General features: G+C 45.7%; 1 protein-coding gene across 4 annotated transcripts in view; it reads left to right on the top strand.

Annotated features, from left to right (window-relative positions):
- The window catches only part of pomt2 (protein-O-mannosyltransferase 2), a 181322-nt gene that overhangs the window by 144244 nt on the left and 23136 nt on the right, over window positions 1–13942 (top strand). For 2 of the 4 annotated variants that reach the window (XM_078234589.1, XM_078234590.1), the window contains exon 18: window positions 3906–4011. The exons of the other annotated variants lie outside the window; for them this stretch is intronic. In XM_078234589.1, the coding sequence (XP_078090715.1) occupies window positions 3906–4011 (106 nt within the window). The remainder of the gene's footprint in view (window positions 1–3905; window positions 4012–13942) is intronic. 4 annotated transcript variants of the gene reach the window in all.

Here is a 13942-nt window from a genome sequence, read left to right as displayed (position 1 = left end):
AATAGATGTATTAGTAAAGCTGATAATATAACTTGCAATACAAGTCTATAATGTTTTATAATTGTACATAATTAACACTAAGTATACCAGTATTAAATTATGAGAAAGGTAAAATATTGTCTTCCCAGGCAGTCTGGAAAGGTAAGATGGAGCATTTGAGACCTTTATTAGCCATTATTTAATTAATAGGACTTTATTCAGGCTGTCTTAAATATAAATTGACAGTTTATGTTAACTAGTTGTTGTTCGACACTTGAGCTATCTCATCTTGAGTTTGCCCAAGAGATAAAGTTTAAGACAAGGTGAGTAATTAGCTAAAACCAATGGATAGCTCTTATTTCATTAGTAACAAATTATAGACCATTTGGCTATTTCCAACATCCTGGCTACAGTCAGTTAAAACATCTTTAAGGTATAAAATAAAGATCTCGAAGCTATCTTTGTTAAGAGATTAGATAGGGAGGAACTATTTGGCTTGTAAAAGGATCAAGAATGCAAGGGCACAGATGTAAAATGATTTGCAAAAGAAGCAAATGTGAGGTGAGAATACATTTTCACACAGCAAATGGTTCAGGTCTGGAAAATGTGGAGGCAAGTTCAATTGAGGCATTCAAGAGAACATTAGATGTGCATGGGTATGGGGGAAAGACAGGGGGATGGCATTCAGTTGTGATGTTTATTTAGAGAGCTGGTAGAAAATGATGGGCCAAATGGCGGCTTCCTGTGCTATAACAGTTCGGTGGTGATATCTACATTTTCGGAACTCACTTCACGTCTTGGTCTGGTCAGCCAAGGAAGGTGGTGAGAAGTCTGTTTAATTGGTAAAGTTGAGCTTTTCCTCTTATTGTTAATTACTGTTGATAACTAATTACTGTTAATTGACACTGCTTTTTATTTTCTGAATTGTTCCTTTATAATGGTCAAACTTTCTGAATTCACCATTTAAACTGTCCATTCTTGCCAGATGGTTAAGTCTTGTGGAACCTAGTGTAATTTACTATTTGGGAGTTATTGCAAACAACCTTGAGACTATTATCTGTTAGCTTTCCCAGTTCTGATCGAAGGTTACAGACTGTTTCTTTCTCTAGACATGCTGTTAAACCTGCTGAGTATTTCCAGCATTTTCTGTTTTTATGACTCCGTTATCAATTAATCATATCTCCACTTCCATGTGGAGATGGTCTATTTTGTACATATCAGACCACCTCTCCTTTCTGTATCTTTTTACTATTTAATATAACTGAGTTTTGGATTCCCTTTTGCGTTAGCTGCCAGTATCTTCTCATTCTGCCCCCCTCTCTGCCCCCCTCTTTCCTTTTCACTTCCTCTTTGAATTTCCAATATTCAGCATGGTTCTCACTTGTATTATCTACCTGGCTTCCATCATAAGCATCTTTTTTTCTGTTTAATTTTGGTCTCTAATCTCTAGTTTTCAGGAAGTTCTGGCATTGCTTGCCCTACCATTCTGCTCATAGTGATGTTTCTCAACTGCATCAGAACCATCTCCTTCTAAAAGGTTGGGTGGTTGGATCAAGGATGCTTTTGAAGGACAGCTGCAGTGATGTCCTGGGGTTGTGGTTGATCTCTAATGACTAAATCTTTTTGCTGTGTCAGGCATTTCCCCAGACAGAGCTTTCTCCTTGGTTCCATTTGATCTTCTATAAAGGCTCCTTAGTATCAATTTTGGTCAAATGCTGCCATGAAGATTTTTCTGTGTTCTTTCATTGGATTTGAACATTTCTGGCAAGGCCAGCATTTGTTGCTCATCCCTAAGTACCTTTTGAGAAGGTGGTGGTGAGCTGCTTTCTTGAACCACACCCACAATGCTGTTCGGAACGGCGTTCTAGGATTTTGACTCTCCTGCAGGGAAGGAACGGTGATATAGTTCCAAATCAGGATGGTGTATAGAAGAATGTATATGTGGATTGTTCACATGCATTTACTGCCCTTGTCCTTCTAGTTGTTAGAAGTTTTGGATTTTGAAGGTGTTGTCAAAGAATCCTTGGTGAGTTGATGTAGGACATCCTGTAGTTGGTGCACACTGCTACCACTGTCCAGCGGGGGAGGGAGTGTATGTTTTGGGTGGTGGGTGGGGTGCAAATCAAGCAGGCTGCTTTGTCCTGTATAGTCTGTGTTTTTTGAGTGTTGATAAGAGCTATACTCATCCCAACAAGCGGACAGTATTCCATTACACTCCTCCATCCTTGTAGATGATGGCGAGGCTTTGGGGAACCAGGAGGTCAATTACTCATTGCAGAATTCCCAGCCTCTGACTGCTTTTGAAGCCTAAGTATTTATGTGATTGGTCCAGTTTGGTTTCTGGTCTGTGGTAACTCCCTGGATGTTGACAAGGTGAATCAGTCTTGGAATTTCAGGGGGAGATGGTTTAATTCTTTCTTGTTGGGGATGGTCCTTTCCCAGTGCTTAGATGGGACAAATGTTACTTAGTTGGCTCTCATGTCCAGGATTCCTAATCTGCTGCATACTTTGTGAGGTGAGAGGAGCCTAAACTTGCCCACAATCACATCACTGAGGATTGTTGAATGTGTGTAGTGCTGTTATTGAGTTACTTTGATGCTGTTTGGTGAAGTAATGTCAGTTTCTGGAAATCTCCCTGATCTATCACATTGTTAATGAATGTTTTCAAGATGCTGCTCAGATCCTATCAAATAGAATCAGAGAGTTTTATAGCACAGAAAGAGACCCTTTGGCCCATCAAGTCATTGCTGGCCATCAAGCACCTATCTATTCTAATCTCATTTTCTAGCACTTGGTCTATAGTCTCGTATCCTATGGTGTTTCAAGTGCTCATCTGAATGCTTTGTAGATGTTGTGAGGGTTCCCGCCTCTACCAGCCTTTCAGTGAGTACCAGATTCTCACCATCTTTTGAGTGAAAAGGTTTTTCCTCAAACACCCTCTAAATTTCCTACTCCTTATCTAAAATCTATGCTCCCTGGTTATTGACCTCTCCACTAAGTGGAAAAGTTTCTTCCTATTCTTCTTCTTACTCTTATCCATATCTCTCATAATTTTGTACACCACTATGAAGTCGCTTCTCAGAAACAACCCCAGCCTAACCAGCCTCTCTTCATAGCTGAAATGATCCAGCTCAGGCAACGTCCTGGTGAATCTTCTCTGCATCCTTTTTAGTGCAATCACACCCTTCCTAAAGTGTGGTGACTAGAACTGCACACGGTACTCTAGCTTTAACTAACGAGCATTTTATACAGCTCCATCATAACCTCCCTGCTCTTATATTCTATACCTCGGTTAATCATAGAATCCCTACAGTTCAAAATAGGCCTTTCGGCCCACCGCATCTGCACCAACTCTCTGACAGAGTATTGTACCCCAGTCCTTCTCCCTACCCTATCCCCATAACCCCACACATTTCCCATGGCTAATCCATCTAGCCTACACATCTTGGGACACTTAAGGGGTAATTTAGCATGGTCAGTCCACCTACCTGCACATCCTTAGAATGTGGGAGGAAACCAGTGCACCCAGAGGAAACCCACGCAGACACAGGGAGAATGTGCAAACTCCGCACAGTCACCCAAGGCCAGAATTGAACCAGGGTCCCTGGCACTGTGAGGCAGCAGAACTAACCACTGTGCCACCATGCTGCCCCAAAGTCAAGTATCCCATATGTCTTGATAACCACCTCACCTACCTGTCTTGCTGCTTTTCGGCATTTTTGGACCTGCACCCCAAGATCTCTTTGGTCCTCTGTACTTCCTAGCATTTTACCGTACATTGTGTATTCCTTTGCCTTGTTAATCCTCCCAAAATACCTCCTCACATTTTCAGGGTTAAATTCCATTTGCTACTGTTCTGCCCATATGAGGAGCCTGAATTTAAGGAATTCTTTGGACGTAGACTAACTATACTTTCACCTGCTTAGGTAATTTGGTGGCTGAATCTGTGCAGCCTCATTCTCTACATGATTCTCTTAAGCATTGCAGCCATCTACATGCAGCGAGGATATAAGCCAGTTCAACGTGTTAGAGGTCAGTAAACCAATAAATTGATGCGTTATCACATCCGGGACAGATAGCAATAGCATGTTTGCCTACAACAGTTTTTATACAGCGCCTTTAATGTAATTAAATGTCCCAAGCTACATCACAGGATCATTATAAAACAATGTGACTCTCAACCATGAAGGAGATGTTGGGTTAGATGACGAAGAAAAACCTGAGATTATAGACCGGTCAGCTTAACATCTGTGCTGGGTAAGTTACTAGAGAGGATTCTGAGGGATAAGATATACAGGCATTTGGAAAGAGAGGATTTGATTAGGAGCAGTCAGCACGGCTTTGTGCATGGGAGATCATGCCGTACTAATTCGTTAGGGTTCTTTGATGAAGTGACCAGGAAGATTGATGAGGGCAGGACGGTTGATGTAGTCTATACGGACTTCAGTAAGGCCTTTGATAAAGTTCCACATGGTAGGCTGCTCTGGAAGGTTAGATCACATGGAATCCAGGGAGAGCTGGCAAATTGGATATACAATTGGCTTGATGGTAGGGAGCAGAGGGTAATGGTGGAAGGATCCTTGTCTGACTGAAGGCCTGTGACTAGTGGTGTGCATGATGTGGAGATGCCGGCATTGGACTGGGGTAAAGACAGTAAGTGTACAAAAGGTTCAGAGAGCTAGGCGATGATAGGGATCTAGATGAGTATACGGTTTGTAGGAAGGGACTTAAGAAAGAAATTAGGAGAGCCAGAAGGGGGTCACGAGAAGGCCTTGGCAGATAAGATTAAGGAGAACCCTAAGGCGTTCTATAAATATGTGAAGAGTAAAAGGATGAGATGTGAAGGAATAGGACCTATAAAATGTGAAGGTGAGAAAGTCTGTACAGAACCGGAAGAAATAGCAGAGGTACTTAATGAATACTTTACCTCGGTATTCACGGTGGAAAAAGACCTGGGTGGTTGTACTACAGGATTGCGGCAGACTGAAAAGATTGAGTATGTGGACATTAAGAAAGAGGATGTGTTGGAAATTTTGAATAGCATCAAGATAAGTCGCCGGGACCAGATGGGATGTACCCGAGGATACTGTGGGAGGCGAGGGAAGAGATTGCAGAGCCTCTGGCGATGATCTTTGCGTCGTCGATGGAGACGGGAGAGGTTCCGGAGGATTGGAGGGTTGAGGATGTGGTTCCTATATTCAAGAAAGGGAATAGGGATAGCCCAGGAAATTACCGACCAGTAAGTCTAAACTTAGTGGTTGGTAAGTTGATGGAGAAGATCCTGAGGGAGAGGATTTATGAACATTTAGAGAAGTTTAGTATGCTCAAAAGTAGTCAGCACGGCTTTGTCAAAGGCAAATCGTGCCTTACGAGCCTGGTGGAGTTCTTTGAAAATGTGACTAAACACATTGACGAAGGAAAAGCGGTAGATGAGGTTTACATGGACTTCAGCAAGGCATTCGATAAGGTCCCCCATGCAAGACTTCTCGAGAACGTGAGAGGGCATGGGATCCACGGGGCTGTTGTCTTGTGGATCCAGAACTGGCATGCTGTTGTAACTTGATTTCTGTGTCTGTGTACTGTTGGAGAACAGATAACTACTCCATCTGACGAAGGGGCATCGCTCCGAAAGCTTATGGTATTTGCTACCAAATAAACCTGTTGGACTTTAACCTGGTGTTGTGAGACTTCTTACTGTGCTTACCCCAGTCCAACGCCGGCATCTCCACATCTTGCCTGCAGAAGGCAGAGAGTGGTTGTAGACGGGTCTTTTTCTGAATGGAGGTCGGTCACCAGTGGTGTGCCCCAGGGATCTGTTCTGGGACCCTTGATGTTTGTCATTTTCATAAATGACCTGGATGAGTAGGTGGAGGTATGGGTTGGTAAGTTTGCCGACGACACGAAGGTTGGTGGTGTAGTGGATAGTTTGGAGAGATGTCAGAAGCTGCAGCGTGACATAGATAGGATGCAAGACTGGGCGGAGACGTGGCAGATGGACTTCAACCCGGATAAATGTGTAGTGGTCCATTTTGGCAGGTCAAATGGGATGAAGGAGTATAATATCAAGGGTAAGACTCTTAGCAGTGCAGAGGATCAGAAGGACCTTGGAGTCCGGGTCCATAGGACTCTTAAATCGGCCTCGCAGGTAGAGGAGGTGGTTAAGAAGGCGTATGGTGTGCTGGCCTTCATCAATCGAGGGATTGAGTTTAGGAGTCGGGAGATAATGATGCAGCTTTATAAGACCCTCGTCAGACCCCACTTGGAGTACTGTGCTCAGTTCTGGTCGCCTCATTACAGGAGGGATGTGGAAATGATTGAAAGGGTGCAGAGGAGATTTACAAGGATGTTGCCTGGATTGGTTGGCATGCCTTATGAGGATAGGCTGAGGGAGCTCGGTCTTTTCTCCTTGGAGAGACGTAGGATGAGAGGTGACCTGATAGAGGTGTACAAGATGTTGAGAGGTATAGATCGGGTGGATTCTCGGAGGCTTTTTCCCAGGGCTGAAATGGCTGCTACGAGAGGACACAGGTTTAAGGTGCTGGGGAGTAGGTACAGAGGAGATGTCAGGGGTAGGTTTTTCACTCAGAGGATGGTGGGTGAGTGGAATCGGCTGCCGTCAGTGGTGGTGGAGGCAAACTCGGTAGGGTCTTTTAAGAGACTTCTGGATGAGTACATGGGACTTAATAGGATTGAGGGTTATAGGTAAGCCTATATATAAGCCAAGGTAGGTAGGGACATGACCGGCGCAACTTGTGGGCCGAAGGGCCTGTTTGTGCTGTATTTTTTCTATGTTCTATGTTCTAGAAGTCTAACAACACCAGGTTAAAGTCCAACAAGTTTATTTGATAGCAAAAGCCACGAGTGGTGTGCCTCAGGACTCAGTGCTGGGCCTATTGCTGTTTGTTATCATAGAATCCCTACAGTATTCTGTACGAGGCCTTTCAGCCCATCGAGCCTGCACCAACAACAATCCCACCCTATCCCCGCAGCCCCACATATTTATCCTGCTAATCCACCCGAAACTAGGGTCAATTTAGCATGGCCAATCAACCTAACCCGTACGTCTTTGGAGGGTGGGAGGAAACCGGAACACCTGGAGGAAACCAACGTAGACATTAGGAGAAGGATGGTAAGGATGTAAATGGAAAGTGGAAGGCCTTCAAAGGAGAAATTTTGAGAGTGCAGAGTTTGTATGTTCCTGTCAGGATTAAAGGCAAAGTAAATCGGAATAAGGAACCTTGGTTCTCAAGGGAGATTGTAACACTGATTAAGAGGAAGAGAGAGTTGTATGAAATGTACAGGCAGCAAGGAACAGATGCTCGAGGAGTATAAAAAGTGCAAGAAGCTACTTAAGAGGGAAATCAGGAGGGCTAAAAGAAGACATGAGGTTGCTTTGGCAGACAGAGTGAAGGAAAATCCAAAGAGCTTCTATCGGTATGTTAGGAGCAAAAGGATAGTGAGGGATAAAATTGGTCCTCTTGAAGACCAGAGTGGTAGACTGTGTATGGAACCAAAAGAGATGGGGGAGATACTAAATGGTTTTTTTGCATCCGTATTTACTGAGGAAACGGGCATGGAGTCTACGGAAATAGGGCAAACAGGTAGGGAGGCCATGGAACCTTTACAGATTAAAGGGGAGGAGGTGCTCGCTGTCTTGAGGCAAATCAGAGTGGATAAATCCCCAGGACCAGACAGGGTATTCCCACGGACCTTGAGGGAAGCTAGTGTTGAACTTGCAGGGGCCCTGGCAGACATATTTAAAATGTCAGTATTCACGGGGGAGGTGCCGGATGATTGGAGGGTGGCTCATGTTGTTCCGTTGTTTAAAAAAGGTTCCAAAAGAAATCCAGGAAATTATAGGCCAGTAAGTTTGACGTCAGTGGTGGGCAAGTTATTGGAAGGTGTGATAAGGGATAGGATCTACAAATATTTGGATAGACAGGGACTTATTAGGGAGAGTCAACAAGGCTTTGTGCGTGGTAGGTCATGTTTGACCAATCTATTCGAGTTTTTCGAGGAGGTTACCAGGAAAGTGGATGAAGGGAAGGCAGTGGATGTTGTCTACCTGGATTTCAGCCTTTGACAAGGTCCCTCATGGGAGGTTAGTTAGGAAGGTTCAGTCGCTAGGAATACATGGGGACGTACAGGGGCGGCACAAACAAAGAACAAAGAACAATACAGCACAGGAACAGGCCCTTCGGCCCTCCAAGCCCGCGCCGCTCCCTGGTCCAAACTAGACCATTATTTTGTATCCCTCCATTCCCACTCCATTCATATGGCTGTCTAGATAAGTCTTAAACGTTCCCAGTGTGTCCGCCTCCACCACCTTGCCTGGCAGCGCATTCCAGGCCCCCACCACCCTCTGTGTAAAATATGTCCTTCTGATATCTGAGTTAAACCTCCCCCCCTTCAACTTGAACCTATGACCCCTCATGAACGTCACCACCGACCTGGGGAAAAGCTTCCCACCGTTCACCCTATCTATGCCTTTCATAATTTTATACACCTCTATTAAGTCTCCCCTCATCCTCCGTCTTTCCAGTGAGAACAACCCCAGTTTACCCAATCTCTCCTCATAACTAAGCCCCTCCATACCAGGCAACATCCTGGTAAACCTCCTCTGTACTCTCTCCAAAGCCTCCACGTCCTTCTGGTAGTGTGGCGACCAGAACTGGACGCAGTATTCCAAATGCGGCCGAACCAACGTTCTATACATCTGCAACATCAGACCCCAACTTTTATACTCTATGCCCCGTCCTATAAAGGCAAGCATGCCATATGCCTTCTTCACCACCTTCTCCACCTGTGACGTCACCTTCAAGGATCTGTGGACTTGCACACCCAGGTCCCTCTGCGTATCTACACCCTTTATGGTTCTGCCATTTATCGTATAGCTCCTCCCTACATTATTTCTACCAAAATGCATCACTTCGCATTTATCAGGATTGAACTCCATCTGCCATTTCTTTGCCCAAAGTTCCAGCCTATCTATATCCTTCTGTAGCTTCTGACAATGCTCCTCACTATCTGCAAGTCCTGCCAATTTTGTGTCGTCCGCAAACTTACTGATCACCCCAGTTACACCTTCTTCCAGATCATTTATATAAATCACAAACAGCAGAGGTCCCAATACAGAGCCCTGCGGAACACCACTAGTCACAGGTCTCCAGCCGAAAAAAGACCCTTCCACTACCACCTTCTGTCTTCTGTGACCAAGCCAGTTCTCCACCCATCTAGCCACCTCCCCCTTTATCCCATGAGATCCAACCTTTTGCACCAGCCTACCATGAGGGACTTTGTCAAACGCTTTACTAAAGTCCATATAGACGACATCCACGGCCCTTCCCTCGTCAACCATTCGGGTCACTTCTTCAAAAAACTCCACCAGGTTAGTGAGGCATGACCTCCCTCTCACAAAACCATGCTGACTATCGTTAATGAGTTTATTCCTTTCTAAATGCGCATACATCCTATCTCTAAGAATCTTCTCCAACAACTTCCCCACCACGGACGTCAAGCTCACCGGCCTATAATTACCCGGGTTATCCTTCCTACCCTTCTTAAATAACGGGACCACATTAGCTATCCTCCAATCCTCTGGGACCTCACCTGCATCCAGTGACGAGTCAAAGATTTGCGTCAGAGGCCCAGCGATTTCATCTCTCGTCTCCCTGAGCAGCCTTGGATAGATTCCATCAGGCCCTGGGGATTTGTCAGTCTTTATATTCTCTAACAAACCTAACACTTCCTCCTTTGTAATGGAGATTTTCTCCAACGGTTCAACACTCCCCTCCAAGACACTCCCAGTCAACACATCCCTCTCCTTTGTGAATACCAACGCAAAGTATTCATTTAGGGTCTCCCCTACTTCTTTGGACTCCAAGCATAATTCCCCACTTTTGTCCCTGAGAGGTCCGATTTTTTCCCTGACAACCCTTTTGTTCCTAACGTATGAATAAAATGCCTTGGGATTCTCCTTAATCCTGTCTGCCAAGAACATTTCGTGACCCCTTTTTGCTCTTCTAATTCCCCGTTTGAGTTCTTTCCTACTTTCTTTGTACTCCTACAGAGCTCCCTCCGTTTTTAGCTGCCTGGACCTAACATACGCCTCTCTTTTCTTTTTGACCAGTCCCTCAATTTCCCTGGTTATCCACGGTTCTCGAATCCTACCCTTCCTATCCTTTTTTACAGGCACATGCCTGTCCTGTAGCCCTAACAACTGTTCCTTAAAAGACTCCCACATGCCAGATGTGGATTTACCTTCAAACAGCCTCTCTCAATCAAGAGCTGCCAATTTCTGCCTAATCCCACTAAAGTTAGCCTTCCCCCAATCCAACACCTTACCCTTGGGACACCACTCATCCTTTTCCATCACTATCCTAAAGCTAACAGAATTGTGGTCACTATTTGCCACATGTTCCCCTACCAAAACTTTGAAGACCTGACCGGGCTCATTCCCCAGTACGAGGTCCAGTATAGCCCCCTCTCTAGTCGGGCTATCTACATATTGTTCCAAAGAACCCTCCTGTACGCATTTGACAAATTCCTCCCCATTCAGAGTCCCTGCTCTCAGCGATTTCCAGTCTATACCAGGGAAATTGAAGTCTCCCACTACAACAACCCTATTTTTCCTGCACTTATCCAGTATCTCCTGACATATCCGTTCTTCCACTTCCCTTGGGCTGTTGGGGGGCCTGTCGTACACCCCCAACATAGTGACTGCGCCCTTCCTGTTTCTAAGCTCCACCCAGAGTGACTCGTTACACGACCCCTCTGAATTGTCCTCCCTCTGCACCGCTGCAATATGCTCTCCAACTAATACTGCTACTCCCCCACCTCTTTTGTCCCCTCCTCTGTCTCGCCTAAAACACTTGTACCCCGGAATATTCAGCTGCCAGTCCTGTCCCTCTTTCAACCAAGTCTCTGTCACCGCAACCACATCCAAATTCCTCGTGAGCATTAAGGCCCTAAGTTCGTCTGTCTTACCTGCTATGCTCCTTGCATTGAAGTATAAGCACTCCAGACCTCTAGGCCCAGTGAGGTCATCCTCCCCCAGAGTGCTCTTCTTCTTTGCCAGCCTTGTCCCAGCCCCAAGCTCGTCCCCAGCCTCTACACTTGTAGACCTAATATTTTGATCCCCACCCCCCTGCCACTGTGAGGCACGGTAGCACAGTGGTTAGCACTGCTGCTTCACAGCTCCAGGGACCTGGGTTCGATTCCCGGCTTGGGTCACTGTCTGTGTGGAGTTTGCACATTCTCCTCGTGTCTGCGTGGGTTTCCTCTGGGTGCTCCGGTTTCCTCCCACAGTCCAAAGATGTGCGGGTTAGGTTGATTGGCCATGCTAAAATTGCCCCTTAGTGTCCTGGGATGCGTAGATTAGAGGGATTAGTGGGTAAATATGGAGGGATATGGGGGTAGGGCCTGGGTGGGATTGTGGTCGGTGCAGACTCGATGGGCCGAATGGCCTCCTGCACTGTAGGGTTTCTATGATTCTATGATTGGATTAGACACTGGCTCAATGGAAGAAGCCAGAGAGTGGTTGTGGAGGATTGCTTCTCTGAGTGGAGGCCTGTGACTAGTGGTGTGCCGCAGGGATCGGTGTTGGGTCCATTGTTGTTTGTCATCTATATCAATGATCTGGATGATAATGTGGTAAATTGGATCAGCAAGTTTGCTGATGATACAAAGATTGGAGGTGTAGTGGACAGTGAGGAAGGTTTTCAAAGCTTGCAGAGGGATTTGGACCAACTAGAAAAATGGGCTGAAAAATGGCAAATGGAATTTAACGCAGACAAGTGTGAGATATTGCACTTTGGAAGGACAAACCAAAGAAGAACGTACAGGGTAAATGGTAGGACTCTGAAGAGTGCAGTTGAATAGAGGGATCTGGGAATACAGGTACAGAATTCCCTAAAAGTGACGTCACAGGTGGATAGGGTCGTAAAGAGTGCCTTTGGTACATTGGCCTTTATAAATCGGAGTATCGAATATAAAAGTTGGAGTGTTATGGTAAGGTTATATAAGGCATTGGTGAGGCCGAATTTGGAGTATTGTGGACAGTTTTGGTCACCTAGTTACAGGAAGGATGTAAATAAGGTTGAAAGAGTGCAGAGAAAGTTCACAAGGATGTTGCCGGGACTTGAGAAGCTGAGTTACAGAGAGAGATTGAATAGGTTGGGACTTTATTCCCTGGAGCGTAGAAGATTGAGGGGAGATTTGATAGAGGTGTATAAGATTTTGATGGGTATAGATAGAGTGAATGCAAGCAGGCTTTTTCCGCTGAGGCTAGGAGAGAAAAAAACCAGAGGGCATGGGTTAAGGGTGAAAGGAGAAAAGTTTAAAGGGAATATCAGGGGGGGCTTCTTCACGCAGAGAGTGGTGGGAGTGTGGAATGAGCTGCCGGATAAAGTGGTAAATGCGGGGTCACTTTTAACATTTAAGAAAAACTTGGACAGGTTCATGGATGAGAGGGGTGTGGAGGGATATGGTCCAAATGCAGGTCAGTGGGACTTGTCAGTGGGTTCTATGGAGAATGTGCAAACTCCACACAGACAGTGACCCAAGCCGGGAATGGAACCTGGGTCCCTGGCGCTGTGAGGCAGCAGTGCTAACCACTGTGCCACTGTGCTATTATTTATATCAACGACTTGAGTGAGAATGTACAAGGCATGATCAGTAAGTTTGCAGATGACACTAAAATAGGTGGTATTATAGACAGTGAGGAAATTTTATCAAAAATTGCAGCAGGATCTTGATCAGCTGGGAAAGTGGGCTGAGAAATGGCAAATGGAGCTCAATGCAGATAAGTGTGAGGTGTTATATTTTGGAAAGTCAAATCGAGGTAGGACTTTCACGGTGAATGATAGGACCTTAGGGATTATCAAAGAACAGTACAGCACAGGAAACAGGCCCTTCGGCCCTCCAAGCCTGTGCCGCTCCTTGGTCCAACTAGACCAATCGTTTGTATCCCTCCATTCCCAGGCTGCTCATGTGACTATCCAGGTAAGTCTTAAACGATGTCAGCGTGCCTTCCTCCACCACCCTATTTGGCAGCGCATTCCAGGCCCCCACCACCCTCTGTGTAAAAAACGTCCCTCTGATGTCTGAGTTATACTTCGCCCCTCTCAGCTTGAGCCCGTGACCCCTCGTGATCGTCACCTCCGACCTGGGAAAAAGCTTCCCACTGTTCACCCTATCTATACCCTTCATAATCTTGTATACCTCTATTAGATCTCCCCTCATTCTCCGTCTTTCCAAGGAGAACAACCCCAGTCTACCCAATCTCTCCTCATAGCTAAGACCCTCCATACCAGGCAACATCCTGGTAAACCTTCTCTGCACTCTCTCCAATGCCTCCACGTCCTTCTGGTAGTGCGGCGACCAGAACTGGACGCAGTACTCCAAATGTGGCCTAACCAGCGCTCTATACAGCTGCATCATCAGACTCCAGCTTTTATACTCCATACCCCGTCCTATAAAGGCAAGCATACCATATGCCTTCTTCACCACCTTCTCCACCTGTGTTGCCACCTTCAAGGATTTGTGGACTTGCACACCTAGGTCCCTCTGTGTTTCTATACTCCTGATGACTCTGCCATTTACTGTATAACTCCTCCCTACATTATTTCTTCCAAAATGCATCACTTCGCATTTATCCGGATTAAACTCCATCTGCCACCTCTCCGCCCAATTTTCCAGCCTATCTATATCCTGCTGTATTGCCTGACAATGCTCTTCGCTATCTGCAATTCCAGCCATCTTCGTGTCATCCGCAAACTTGCTGATTACACCAGTTACACCTTCTTCCAAATCATTTATATATATCACAAATAGCAGAGGTCCCAGTACAGAGCCCTGCGGAACACCACTGGTCACAGACCTCCAGCCGGAAAAAGACCCTTCGACCACTACCCTCTGTCTCCTATGGCCAAGCCAGTTCTCCACCCATCTAGCCACTTCTCCT

The sequence above is a fragment of the Mustelus asterias genome, chromosome 18, assembly GCF_964213995.1.
Source record: "Mustelus asterias chromosome 18, sMusAst1.hap1.1, whole genome shotgun sequence".
NCBI lineage: Eukaryota > Metazoa > Chordata > Chondrichthyes > Carcharhiniformes > Triakidae > Mustelus > Mustelus asterias.
This window is presented reverse-complemented; position numbering and strand designations above follow the sequence as displayed.